At 34.2% G+C, this 14346-nt stretch overlaps 1 protein-coding gene across 1 annotated transcript; it reads left to right on the top strand.

Moving 5' to 3' along the window:
• The first annotated feature begins 580 nt into the window (after window positions 1–580).
• On the top strand, window positions 581–2741 carry supt4h1 (SPT4 homolog, DSIF elongation factor subunit). The gene is made up of 5 exons (XM_065251116.1): window positions 581–780; window positions 1245–1351; window positions 1503–1558; window positions 2147–2200; window positions 2416–2741. The coding sequence occupies exons 1-5, from the start codon at window positions 712–714 to the stop codon at window positions 2481–2483; spliced, it is 354 nt and encodes a 117-aa protein (XP_065107188.1). The 5' UTR covers window positions 581–711; the 3' UTR covers window positions 2484–2741.
• Window positions 2742–14346: the final 11605 nt, after the last annotated feature.

The raw sequence follows: 14346 nt of genomic DNA on the forward strand, positions 1-14346 counted from the left end.
CTGTGTGCTTACCATCATTTATCAAAACATTTTCTTAGTAATTTTTTACAATACTTCTAAAATATTTTTTCCTACTATGGAAGTCAACGGTCATTTACTGGTGTGTTTACCATCATTTCTCAAAATATCTTCTTTTGTGTTCATCAGAAAAAAAAATCATACAGGTTTAGAACAACATGAGGATGAGTAAATGAAGACAGAATTTTCATTTTAAAGTGAACCTTTAAGCAAATAAAAATGAACACAGCAGTCTTTGGGTATTCCAAATAAAATATGTGGTAAAGTAAAAGCAAAACCAACAACAACCACCTCATTTTCTATACACCAGTCTAAAACTGATATCCAGAAAAGTTGAGAAAACTTCATTAAATAAAGATATTTTTAGTTTCTTCACAATGGCTATTGCAGAAAGAACATGACATAATTTCTATATTCATTTTTTTTATTTAGGAATTTGTTATAAAAATACATTTCATTTAAAATTTTGAGGTGAGTTTCTTTTACTTTAGGAGGAATAGGAAAAGATTTCTGTACAAATAAATTGGAGCGGTCGAATGGCGCTTGTGTGTTACGTCATTAGTCCTCACCGGAAGTGGTGTTCAGGCTTGAAAGGGTAATGCTAAATGCTCGTTTAAAACTACCATCGTTTTCAAGGATTTATATCTATTAAATTTTGTGATTTGAAGTATATCTGATTAAACTATATTAGAAATGTCTCTGGAGACTGTGCCAAAGGATCTTCGCCATTTGAGAGCGTGTCTGCTTTGTTCTTTAGTCAAGGTAAGTTAAACTGACAACAGATAACTAACGTGAACTGTACTGTAGTTTATTTCAAATGTATAATTAGTAGAGCTTGTTTACTACGAAAGTTTTAAAATACGTGCACGTTTATACATTTTGCAGACGCTTTTGTCACATTGTTGAAAAACATTTTTGTCTGTAATGTTATATTATATAACTTATATTATATACATATACGTCTATATGTGTTTGTTTCTATTTCCCCTTTTGTTACCAAATCTAGATTTATACACTTAAACACCCACTTTTATTGCATGTTATCAGACAAAAAATGTATTATTAGTTATTTAATAAAATGTTAAAAATGTTTGTAGCAATAGACCATATAAACTATAGTTAGTTAGTGTTTCAGTAGTAAAACCATAGTTAATGTTGTTTCTGTGACAATTGGAAGTGAATTGTAAATGCTAGATTGTTAATGTGTTTTCATCTTCTCTTTTCAGACTATTGATCAGTTTGAGTACGATGGCTGTGATAACTGTGAATCATATCTGCAGATGAAGGGCAATCGAGAGATGGTTTATGAGTGCACCAGCTCTTCTTTTGATGGGTGTGTGATATTTCTTATTTCCTAAGAAATGTATCCAAAAATGACTTAATTCAAAGGACAAAATGTTCATTTTTCGAGCGAAATGTTCTTATTTTAATAACACATGCATTGTAATTTGACTGCCAATGTGAGTGTGTTTTTTTTTTTGTAGTGTTATTGCAATGATGAGCCCAGAAGACAGTTGGGTGGCAAAATGGCAAAGAATTGGTGAGTATTCAAGCATACCTAAGGGGAGATATGAACATTTTTTTCATAGACTTTTTTCATGTTTAAGTGCTATAATTGGGTCCAGTGCTTCTATCAATTTAGAAACCTATGTGAAAAAGGTCAACCCAGTAACTAAGTTTTGGTAGCTCATTGAAATTTGTCTCCTCTTGTGATATCAAAAGGGGATCTTGTTATAATAGTACCGCCCCTCAATTTGCACTATCCAACCACAACACTGGCATTTAGTCCAGAGAGAGAGAGAAATTACAATTGATTTTCAAATTCAACAAATGATGGTGTCATTGTGATCAGTGTTTGAATTTCATCAACTCATTTGCTTTTAAAAAGACACACACAAAAACGGCACATTTTTGCTCACACCTACAAAGTGTCTATTTTAACATGTTATAATAAATAATCTGTATGATATTTTGAGCTAGAACTTCACATATGTACTCTGCGGACACCAAAGATTTCTTTACATCTTAATAAAGTCTTGTGTAATGTCCCTATTAAGGACAAGATGTTCATAACTGTGTTATTGATAAAGTTTTTCATCATTTACCCGACTCATGCTGTCTTCCTCAGGTAACTTCAAGCCAGGTGTCTATGCAGTAACGGTAACAGGCAGGTTACCTCCAGGTTAGTGTCATATCTTCTGATGATTCGAGTGACCTGCTCATAAACATCCAATCACACAAACATTAAACACACTGTAGTGACTGCCTAAGTGGAAAGTTTACTAGACGTACCAAAAATCATAGTGTTACATTAGACCTGACATTCAATCCACAATCTGAATTCAATTTGTATTAATAATTGTTTATAAATGAATATTTGTTTGTGCTTTCTATCAGGTGTGGTGCGAGAGCTGAAGAGCAGAGGGGTGATCTACCGCTCCAGAGACACTGCTGTTAAAACATGAACATGATTTACATCACAGTTTATGGATTAAGTGTTTGTAAAATAGTTTGACCTCATGTTGCATATTGAACATCATTTCTCATATTTTTTTTTAAAAATAATTTCATTTTTGTGTCTTGTCTTCTCATAATGTTGAATATTCAGCCCTTGGTTGGGTGTAGGATATTTGGGGGTTTGGTTAGAAATTTGATAATGGAGAAATTGTTTTGATTATTGGATGTTTAAGATCTGAATGTGAATAAAGTTGTTAAAAACTCAACACCAGCAGAGGGCGCACGCAAGCTTTAGATGCCTACTGACAGTCACTATAATCCTTTATATTGTACATCAACCCAATTTAAGATTTCAACAGATTTATAATTACAAGTGTAAAATCATTACTGGTGTTTGCAGAATGATCACAAATACTTTACTCATAATTAGTGATTTAAACAAACCACTAATTTAAAGTATTAAACTTTAGCAGGTGGAAACCCATAATCTTGCACCAGGAACATCACGATCATGACTGAACAACAGTTACTGTGTACTGCTTTATTTCTCAGATTAGTTCTCCTCCAAAATGCTGAATTCAAACATACATCTGTGCATAAAACATTAGAAGCAAAGTCTGTTTGAGAAAATGTAGGAGGATAGTTTTATTTTGACATTTTAGTTCAGGCTCATATACTGTCATGATTTAAGTTTTGTTACCAGTCAGTATACTTAAACGTCATTTGTAAGATTAAACAGCTTTCAAGATTAGATAAGATACAAGTACGCCTACATTTCTGGCTATGTTGAAAGGCACAGCAGGTGCGCATTTTAATGATTTTGCCCAAAGCCTGAAGTTTTTTGGATGTGCAGGGTTGTGTAGAGGGACGTTAATGTCAAAGCACATTCAAACCCAGATACACAGAATAAAAGTTGACGTTTAAACGTTAAACAGTTGTGGAAATGAAGAGCAGATATATTCTGACCTCCTGTGGTTATTCTGCTTAACTGCTATAAAGATGAACATACAGCAGATCATCTTACAGTGTTTCTGAATTGCAAAAACACATTTTTCAAAACCTAAAACACAAATTCAAATTTTCAAACAAAATTCACAGAACCCCTGACTCTTTGAACAATTCCTTCATTTCACCTGTACTCACAATCAAAAGCTTTCAAATCATACACACATAAGTCAATAATATAAAACACTAGAGAGTATTCATTAGACACCCTAAAAAATAGAAGAACATCCAGGACATCTGCTTAAAAATACATGTTTATTTTATAAAACGACACATTGACGAATACTTGGCCTGTTGGCATTTGTATTTTGTAAAAATTTAGCAATCTAACTGCAAATTTTGCCAATTGCATCGTCTCTGGTGTCCTGCTCTTCCTCATACTCTTCATCTGCCTCTAAGATGGTTTCCAAAAAATACCATTAGAAAAAAAGTGTGTACAATTTTGAGTTGTGTTTGCTTGATGACAACTGTGTTGTAGTCATGTTCAACTTTTGCCTGCCAGTGTTTAGCATTTATCAAACAAGTGCATTGCAGTGTAAAATGTGTTTTAGTGAGAAGTTTGTGTTTAAAGTTTTGCAAAATGAGTGCATGATTTGACAAATGGGTTTAGGCCACTAGGAATTTGGGGTTTAGTTCCATTCAGAAAAACTGTAACTCCATTATATTCACATCAGAAACTTAAAAATGCAACAAAATCTCTGATATTGTTTGCTTATGCCACATGCTTTGACATTTTAGCTGACACAGTGACATTCAGATATTTGTATCCTGTAGTTAGGTGTGACACACATCCATATCGTTTTTGGGGCCTTTGAAGATACGTTTCTATAGTAACTAGAGAGTAAAAATCTCTTTATAGACCTAAAGGCTTTTCTGTGGCACCAGGCTATAAAATCATTTTTGTATTTTGAACTTAATGGTTGAGTATTGATTAGTTTGATCGTTTGATGATGGATCATTGTGAAAATCAGACAATTTTTGATAAAGCGTGTCTGATAAGGTTAATGATATTGTATAAACCCTCGCTGTCTGTTCATTTAAGAATGAACTGTACAGAGCTGCTGGTCACATGATCAAAAACCTGCATCACTGCATTTACTGTATCACTATGAACTAAAGCTCATTCGTCTTTTCAAAGAAATTTCTTATCAAATTATCTTGTGATTACAGAGGTTTGCATAGACCGCTCTCCTGATTTTGCAAAGTGGTTGATGTCCCCAGGGCAACATTATGATGACCCAACATTTCAATCAACCAATCAGATTTCCGAAATAAATGTAGAGTTTGTTTCAAATGTAAGCTTACAACCAGGATAACAACCTGCATCTAAACCATTGTTTTTATTTATAATTTCCCTCTGATTTTAGGGTTCAGTTATGGTTTTATTTACAAAATGTTGTCCTTGCGTGTTGCCCTGATGAGGACATCTCTCTCAGGTCGAGCATGCATAGACTTAGACACGTCTAAAACGTCTCCTGAACATTATTTTTGTTAAGCAATGCTGCTGTATTAAAGGGATAGTTCACCCAAAAATGAAAATCCTGTCATCATTTACTCACTCTCATGTAGTTACAAACCTGTATAAATGTCTTTGTTCTGATGGACACAAAAGAAGATATTTTGAGAAATGTTTGTAACCACACTGTTCGTGGACCCCATTCACTTCCATAGTATTCCTTTTTTCTACTATGGAAGTAAATGGGGTCCACAGACAGTTTGGTTACAAACATTTCTCTAAATATCTTCCTTCATGTTTATCAGAACAAAGAAATTGATGTGGGTTTGTAACTACATGAGAGTGAGTAAATGATGACAGGATTTCCATTTTTGGGTGAACTATCCCTTTAAAGAGCGTCTATCTATATGACTCAAAATAACGTTAATGTGCTTGAAAATCACAGAAATGATTTAAATGAGAGCATATTTTCAGTGATGCAATAAAAATGCTGGGGGGTTTTCAACCCATGGTTGGGTAAAAAAGGGACAAACCCAACCTTTGAATTAAATTAACCAAAAAAATGTCTACGTTTGAACCAGGCAACAAAGGTTAATTAATAACACAATGGTTTGGTTTCTTTTTTAACCCAACAATGGGTAAAAAAAAAGTACCCAGCTTTTTTTAAGTGTAGAAATTGTTGTAAAGCATGCAGGTATTTTTCATGTTTTTTTTTGTAGTGGGATAACCATACACTTTCAAACAATTCAGATTTAACTTAGATTTTCAAGTCATTTCAACTAACTATTATTTATGTTGACTAGAGATGAGTTTTTATAACTACAGATAAGTTGTCTATTTTGGGAATTTCCGCCTGGATTTGGCCTACCCAATTTCAAAAGCTTCCCATACCCACAAGCAGAGGTTTACATACAAAAGTTTGGTATCATTTTACAGGAAACCCTTTGAAATTTCATAAAACACTGTTGAAAGTGCTAAACATGGTTGTATGTGTTGTCAGTCCTCTAATAAACACATAAATAAATAGGCGCTTTTTTATGTTTCTTTCTGTTTTAAAAGTGTATAACTCTGGCCCTGGGTGCTCCAGCAACCTGCAGACAGTTTTGTTTGATTCCAGCAACGAAACCTGCAGATATTTTTATTATCTTTTTATCATTTTACAGAAAACCCTTTGAAGTTACACAAAAAGCTGCTGTTTGTGACAAATATTGTTATTTAAGTTGTTTTTAATATGATTAAACACCAATTTTTATTTTTTTTATGTTGTAAACACTGTCTTTGATAGTGTATAACTCTGGTTCTGTGTGCTCTAGCAGACTGCAGACAGTTCTGGTTGTTACCAGCAGCAGACAGAAAGAATGATCTCTTTAGCATGTCGCATTCAAAAGATATGCTTATTTTACTTAAGGGTGTTAAAATACATTTTTCATATAAAAATATTTTTTTTGTTTTGCACATATAATAAATAGCAAGGGATTATTAATGCACACAACCAAAGAAAATGCTGTGAATGGACTCATTGTTTAGAGTAGGACCTAAGATAAAAGATGGTGTATCATTTGTGGCAATATGTGCTATCTGAGGAAGTCCACACTCAAGTTTCCCATATGTTTACAAAAGACCATTTTTTACCTCATTATTCATTCAACGATTGTTGGATATGTGTTAATAATAGAGCAAAAATAACAATGTAGCCTTATTCCTGAGAATGAGAGCTTTCATTTGATATAAGACTTGCCCATGTTTGTCATACTTGAAAAATATGAAATATGTGAATATTAATTTGGGGGGGGATAGTGTAAATTAAGTGTAAATAACTTTCTTACAGTAAAACATCTCAAAGTGATGCATATCTGCAGTAGTAGAGATTCAAAGCTTTTAAACAGTATCTCATATGTGTTACTGGGGTCCATGACAGACAATTATAAATGAAAGGAATATTTTATATTAAGTCATAATAATTAATTTTGGACCCAGTACAGGGTCCACAGAGTTAAATTGGATAACTTATAAAATAATTTTTTTCAACTATATATTACAAGTTTTAGCAACTCATCACTAGTTAAGATAAATAAAAGTAAGTTGACATGACTTGTAAATCTGAGTTGATTCAACAAAAAAATTAATAAAAAATTTTTACAGTCAAGGTTTATTTCTGACATACAAATACTTTTACATTTAAGCATTTAGCAGACGCTTGAATCCACAACGACTTCAATATTTGAACAGAGTTCATCAGCATGAATGAATAACCTCATCTGCTTTAAAAGCCCCAACTGGAATAAGTTTTGAAACGATGTTTATATTCAAATTGAGTCTGTTGGCCACATTTGGGCGCGAAAACAGGTGACATTGCCTCCCCTCCTCCAGTGTAAGATCTGTTGGGTATAACCGCAGATACATAACAACGTCTTACTATGTAGGCTGAATATGTGCACTTCAAAGTGCTGTAGTTTTGCACCCAGGTTTACACTCCCAACACAGAGTGCAAAACACACCCGCTTAAAAACACTAAAACTCAGTTTACTCATAAAAAACAGCAAGTCAGCTCTAATCAACGTACAACATTTACACACTCATACTCGTATTACACATATTAAACATGATAATACATCTTTATATGGTATTAATAAGACACTTGTGATCTACTGGAGTTACTAAAGACTAAAACTTCAAATAAATATAAACAACACAATGTTTTTAAGCAAGACTGCAGTTTAAATGATAAAGTTCAGATCCGCATCAACTTCCTGTTTTAAAATCTGCCATTGAGTTTTTATTTCTCTGACCACACGCAGTTTGACCTCATTAACTTTTTTACTTACTGTATATAAAATTAACTAAACTTCACTAAAGTTTAAATCCCTAAATCATTTAGCTTTTGTGAATTTGTTTGCTTTACAAAAGCTCGTGTGCTCATTGGTGAAGGGAATTTCCTAATAAACCTTTGAGAGTATAACATGAAAACTCTTCCTGTGTTTAATGCATTAATGTCCAACTTTCACAATCTTGTATCACTTAATTCAAACTTATATCATTCAAAGTTATAAAAAATAATGTTTGTTAAGTGCATTAAACTGAACCCAAAAATCTCATTTACATTATTAAATATTCTGTCTTTCATCATTTCAGTCTCTGTGGAGAAAACACACACATGCATGCACACACTGACGCACAACTGGTCAGTATCTGGTCAGCATTTGGTCACTTATGCGAGTAAGCATTTCAACCACAGATACAAGAGAACAAGAGCTCAGTTGAAAATATTTTTTATGAGTGTCTTCCCGTCAACAGGACGCTCACTTCTCTATCACATCATGTCTTCTAAAGGGAAGCTGCTATTGGCCAGTTCCTTTATTGCCCATATTTGGTGATATGTGCACCAATGAGTGCGGTTGATTGATTTAAATTAGATTTTACCTCATACGAAGGAAATGTGAGGTGTCTTTGTTTTTGCAAAACTTGTCATTGCGGTGCTAAGGTGCTTGGATGCTATCACATTCTTGCTTAATTGTTATAAGTGGTTGTTAAGGTGCTGTGAGAGTTTCTAGATAACAAAAAGGTTAACAACTTTTCTTAGTTATGCAAAAAACTTTTTACTCCCTGACGAAGGCTTGTTTGCCGAAACGCGTCGGAGTTTTTAAAGGTTTATTATGACCAAGCCGTATTAATAAAGGCTATTTACTTTTTTAGAGAGTGCCTTGGAGTGTCTTTTTGTTTTTTACTATTCTGCCAAGTTCAAACCAGATCCTTACCTCTAACCATAACCTTACTTTTAAAACATAAATGTAAATGGTTTAGGACTCATGCGACATGGACCCATTTCATGTCATTAGTGGTTTTGCTAAGGCAACATGTTGCCAAATTAATCTCTCTCTCTCTCTCTCTCTCTCTCTCATGGTTGATTTTACAAACAGGAAGTAACAAGTGGTGAGAAATGGGTGGCTGTGTCTTCAACACTGGCCAGTGGTCTGTGTGTTAAAGTACAAAGATAAAGACAAAATGAAAGAAAGGAACAACGACACGAGAAGAAGAAGAAGAAGAAGAAGAGGGGTGAGGGTTTGAGAAGGAAGGGAAGTTGTTGCTAAACCAGATAAAGTCTGAGTTCAGACACAGAGAGTTTACTGTGAGCCAATCAGCTTTCAGCACAGCAACAGGTCACTTCCTGTTCTGACAGCTGTTACAGTGATAATGTACATTTACACACAACACGTCAGCTGCACACGGTTGCATTTGATAACAAAATATCAAAGCAGATGTAAAACGCAAACAATCATGTTATAGTTTTCTCACAACGGTCTCAAGCTTTCTCAGATGATTGCTGTAAAGGTGATGTTAGTGAAAGTCAGGTTACGATTAACACATAAACTATCTTTAGCACACAACAGCTTTAGTATTTTAGTCTTTATTTTGAACACTCAAACTTCTTTTAGTGAAATGTTTGACTCAAAAAGTGTGCAATCTTTACATTAAGTGAATCTAATTCATTTAGAAATTTTAAAGTATGACTTAAGCTTTTAAATTATGCTAAACATCATCATCATCATCATCGTTTTCTCTGAACATGAACAGATAGCAGAAGAGTTTGCTGTGCCACACGGCTGTGACTCCTCCTCTCATGAGAAAGTGGCAACAGAGAAACTCTCACAAAGCGTTTGTCTGACCGTTCACATTTTCCTTTCATTTCCTATGAGGACATCAAGCAAAATAATTCATTTTTATAAATAATTAGATTACATCAAACATCTTATTTGTACCTGGTTAAGTGTACAGTACAAGTGAAACTGTATTATTAGGCAAAGCGTTCCTTGGCATCGATTGGTAGGGGACTGGGTAAGCACTGCAAAGGTCATGGGGTTGATTCTTAGTGAACACATACAGTACAGTCCTGATATAATGTATAACTTGTCATGCACTGCTTTGAATAAAAGCAAGAATGGAAATGCAATATAAATGTCAACATTTTAATTATGGTTTAGGTAGTTTAGCGGACGCTTTTATCAAAAACAACTTGTAAAAAAGTGAAAAGTTGGATCAACTTATACATTACTTCAATTGGTAATGCTTAAAAATTATATATATATTTTTTTACTTGAAACATCACTGTTTAGGTGAAAAATTTAAGTTGAATAAACGTAATTGTTACCAATTGAAGTAATTTTTTTTTAAAGTTGACCCAATTTTTCCCTTTTCACAGTGTAGAAAAATGAGGAAAAAATAAAGCTATTTATCTTGGATTCTATTGACAAAGTTTGTATAATTTTTAACGATACTGTTACGTTACAGAAATACGTTGGTTTAAATACAAATTAGAAAATAAAATCAATAGCTTATTTTTGAAGCATTGCATGCCGACCCACTCTAAGTGCATACTGTGGTGCACGTCACACTGAAAAGTAAAAGTTGGATCTACTTAAAAAATGACTTTTATTAGTAACACTTAATGTTTTACCTAAAAGTGAGAACATTTTCAGCTGAAAAAACTTAAAATATTTAATGTGCTACCAATAGAAGTATTTTTTTTTTAAGTTAATCCAATTTTTACTTTTTATAGTGCAGTCAACATCAACATGTTATAAATTCAGAGAAAATGCACAATTTGTTTAATAGAAATTCTACATGAAATAGGTCACATTTGTTTTATTTGTAGAGTAGGCTAATTTAAATGATATTGATACAATATACAATTAGCATCAAACTTGTAAGTTTTACTCAAATGTATTCTATTTAATTACTTTTTGAAGCACATAAACCCTCTATCTGACGGCGGGAAGGTGTGTCATACTGAAACTACACACCAGACGAGAGTCAACGACAAAACACGTCCCTCTGTCACACCACACCTTTTTCCATACAGCTTTTTATAATTGTTCAAAAACTATGTGGTTGTGACCTCAAGCACAAGCACACACACAAAAGCGCACAAGCACACACACACAGATCAGATCTAAAGGTTGTGCTGACAGTGTGAGGTGGGGAATTGAAACCCGGCCGCTGCTCTCTGTATTAAAATAAAAGTTCAGGCCCTAAAGTAGCAACGGCTGTAAGCAACATAAACCCTCTAGATCAGGGGTCTCCAGACTTTTTGTGAGCAGGGGTTACCACAATGAATAAAACATTCTGGAATGCTACTTTTTTGATATAGTCTACTCAAAACTTTACTAGTTGATTTTATTTAGTTTTACTTGTTGATATGCTTTCATAATAATGGTTCATAATGTTAACATGCATAAAGAAAGCAAAGCTAATATAATAAAATATTCATTACATTTATAAAATGTGCTTTGGCGGGCAACTCTCAGATTCTGGGTGGGCAACCTGTTGCCAGCGGGCACCACTGCTCGAGAGTCTTTATAAAGATCGATCATATTTTGGTGTCTACATGTCTTAGGTCATTATGAGATTTTTGCTTAGTATGTTTACGCTGTAATGATGGAGGTTTAAGAAATGACTCACTAAATTATTATTCATAGACTATTGACACAAAACACAGCTCAAAATAATCACAATGACACAGTTTTTGGAATGATATAGTTCTTATTGTATTGTTGTAAGCTGTATGAAGGGTACTCAGTATGAATGACTGCCTCTTTCTTTCTAGTTGCTTATTCAATACAGACTATATAAATTTTATGCCTGAATTGGTGAATTGTATGTTAATTACCCAGATATCCTTAAATATAGATTTTTTCCCAGAAATATCTTCACAAATGGCTGCACTAAAAAAATGCTTGTTTATTTTTAACACTGTGTTGGATCAAAAAGGCACGAACCCATCCACTAGGTTAAATTAACCCCAAAAATGTTTGTTTGACATAACAATGGGTTAAAACAATCCAACATTTTGTGTTAAAACAACGCAACATGGATTAGCTACATTACGACCCAACAGATCTCTCTTTTTGACACAACGTTGGTTGAAAATAAGCCAGCATTGCAGTGTGAAGCAAAAATGGCATCAAGACTCAACGCTCAGTTCTGAATCTCATCACGACAATATAAACCTGTTACGAGACGCACGGTAAACTTTCCTTTATAAAAACAATACAGAATGACTGACAACAATAAATACCACTGAAACAGCCTTTATAAGAAAACAAGCATGAAGCAACTCTTTGTGTTGCACGCACAGGGTGTTTTGTAGCAGGTGTTGCAGGCACACAAGCAGGAAATAACACGCTCGAGTAGATCTAGAGCTTCTTCCTGTGCGTGATCTCATCTGTGATATCTTCACTGCTTTCTTCAGCTTTATACATCTCAACTCTCACAGATCTTTGCTTTCACAAATAAAATTAAATAAACTATTCTGCTTTTGGTTGGCTAGACAGACTAGGACGTGTTATGCACAGATGTCCACTGGTTCATATATCACTTCCCCTGTGAAGGCCATTTCAGAGATACACTTTGGCATTTCCTCTTGTGTTGAAACTGTTAAGCAAGAAGAAACAGCTACAAGAAAAAAGAGAGATCTCAGGAGAACAGAAACGCAGATTAAAACCCTCGGTGGGACAATAAAACTTCACCAGCAGTGTGTTCGGCGGGCGGGCGGAGACAAACAATTCGTACCAGATTAAGGCTTTGGCTTATAATGATAACAGAAGCCTTGCTTTAGGTTCAGAAAAACTAAAGTGCCCCACACAAAATAACACTTCTGTACAGACTGAATAGATGCATTTTAGTCAACATGAACTATAGAAGTCCACAAAATTATGTTTATACATTTTTATTTTCATTCAAGCTTTTGAGACACAAACAAAAGCAATGATGCCCAAAACGGCACCTGCAGAAAAACAGCGTTTGACAAACAGCCCGGCATTGGGCAGTGCGAGAGGAAATATCTGCATATCTGTAGATGTGTGGACATTAGCATGCGCTTAAAGCAAGAAAAGCGTGAGGCCGTGACTGTTATGCCTCTTCCTGTGTGGTTGGGTCACGTGATTGGCAAGAAGGTTAAATAAGAGAACTTCTCCAGCTTAGGCCTATTTCTACTTGGCCTGAGGAGGAAGAAGATGACAAAGACTCCTGAAGCGACTCAACTTCTACAAAGACACGGTGAAAATAAAGACAAAGATGATGAGGACTTGACTGACAGAGGTGAGTATAAAACTGAGGGTTTACGTTAGGAACTACTTAAGAATCTTAAGTTTGTATGTTTGTGGGTGTCCAGTCAACAAATTATTATTTATTTTTTACTTTCGTTTTTATTATTAGTTTATATTATATTGTAATAACTTGATGCATTAATGTTTTGCATAAATAACCCTTTTAACCCCTCATGTTACTGTGTGAGAGTAAATTATCTTGTATTTTCTATTTACACACAAAAATTAAATTAGCTTCATTTAAAATATTTTTATACTTTATTTTAATTTTTTTTATTTTGCATACTGTGCATTTGAATTGGTGTATTATTTTTAATGTAAATACTGCTAACGTGGGACTCGTCTTAATGTTTTATTTTATATCCAGCTCCTGTTCATTTAAATTTTTGTTTTTAAGGTTTGTAGAAAAAATTACACAGTACAAAAACCCCCACAAAATACAAGCATTTGAGAATATAAAGTTAAAGATTTAAAGCTTACTCACGCTGTTTAAAATGGCTGCCGTGTTCAGTAACGCAGCCGGTGGGAAGATGTCTGCGTTGCCAAGATGACGCATTGCATATTTTTTCTCTTTTATTTGATAAACCTATTAGCAAACATTAATGTGATTCCTGTACAAAACAAACAGAAATACCTTCCTAATGTTTTTTTACTGTCAATTTGTTGTATGTTTTTACCCATAATTCACCAGTTCACATTATTAGTTTAATGAAGAATGAATTGGGAAAAGTCTTGTACTTTGTAATTACCAAAAATAATAATGTATGATATTCTGTTTGAGAAGTTAACCAAGTGAATTGTAAAAATTTGGGTGGGGTTCACACAGCAGAAGTGCAACTATGTGTGTGTGTGTGTTTGTGCGCCGGAGACTTTGAGACCTCACGAGATCTCCACGAAGAGCTGCGGATGAGACGTGGATGTTGGGATGTACAGTGCAGTCATCCATAAAGTAGAAAGCACTACTAAACCCCTCACCACCGTGTAGTGTTTCCTACTTTATGGATGAGTGCACTGTTTGCTGCTGGGAGACGTCACGAGATGAAGACTTTATACAGAAGAAATGAGACAAAAGAGGAACTTGGCCTTGTTTCATAAAGCTGTGCAGATCTCATCGTGTGTTAATATATACATCCACGTGAGATGATTGCAAGCTTACAGAAACTAAAGCAAGATTCCTCTTCTTCTATATTTTGCAAATGTATGCATGTGTTTGAATCTTTGGATTTCTTTGTTTCAATAAAATGATTAAGAGTGAAACTATTTTTGTCTGTTGAATAAATCATGCACACACACAAAAAACACCTCACA

This window comes from Paramisgurnus dabryanus, chromosome 5 (genome assembly GCF_030506205.2).
Source record: "Paramisgurnus dabryanus chromosome 5, PD_genome_1.1, whole genome shotgun sequence".
Classification (NCBI taxonomy): Eukaryota; Metazoa; Chordata; class Actinopteri; order Cypriniformes; family Cobitidae; genus Paramisgurnus; species Paramisgurnus dabryanus.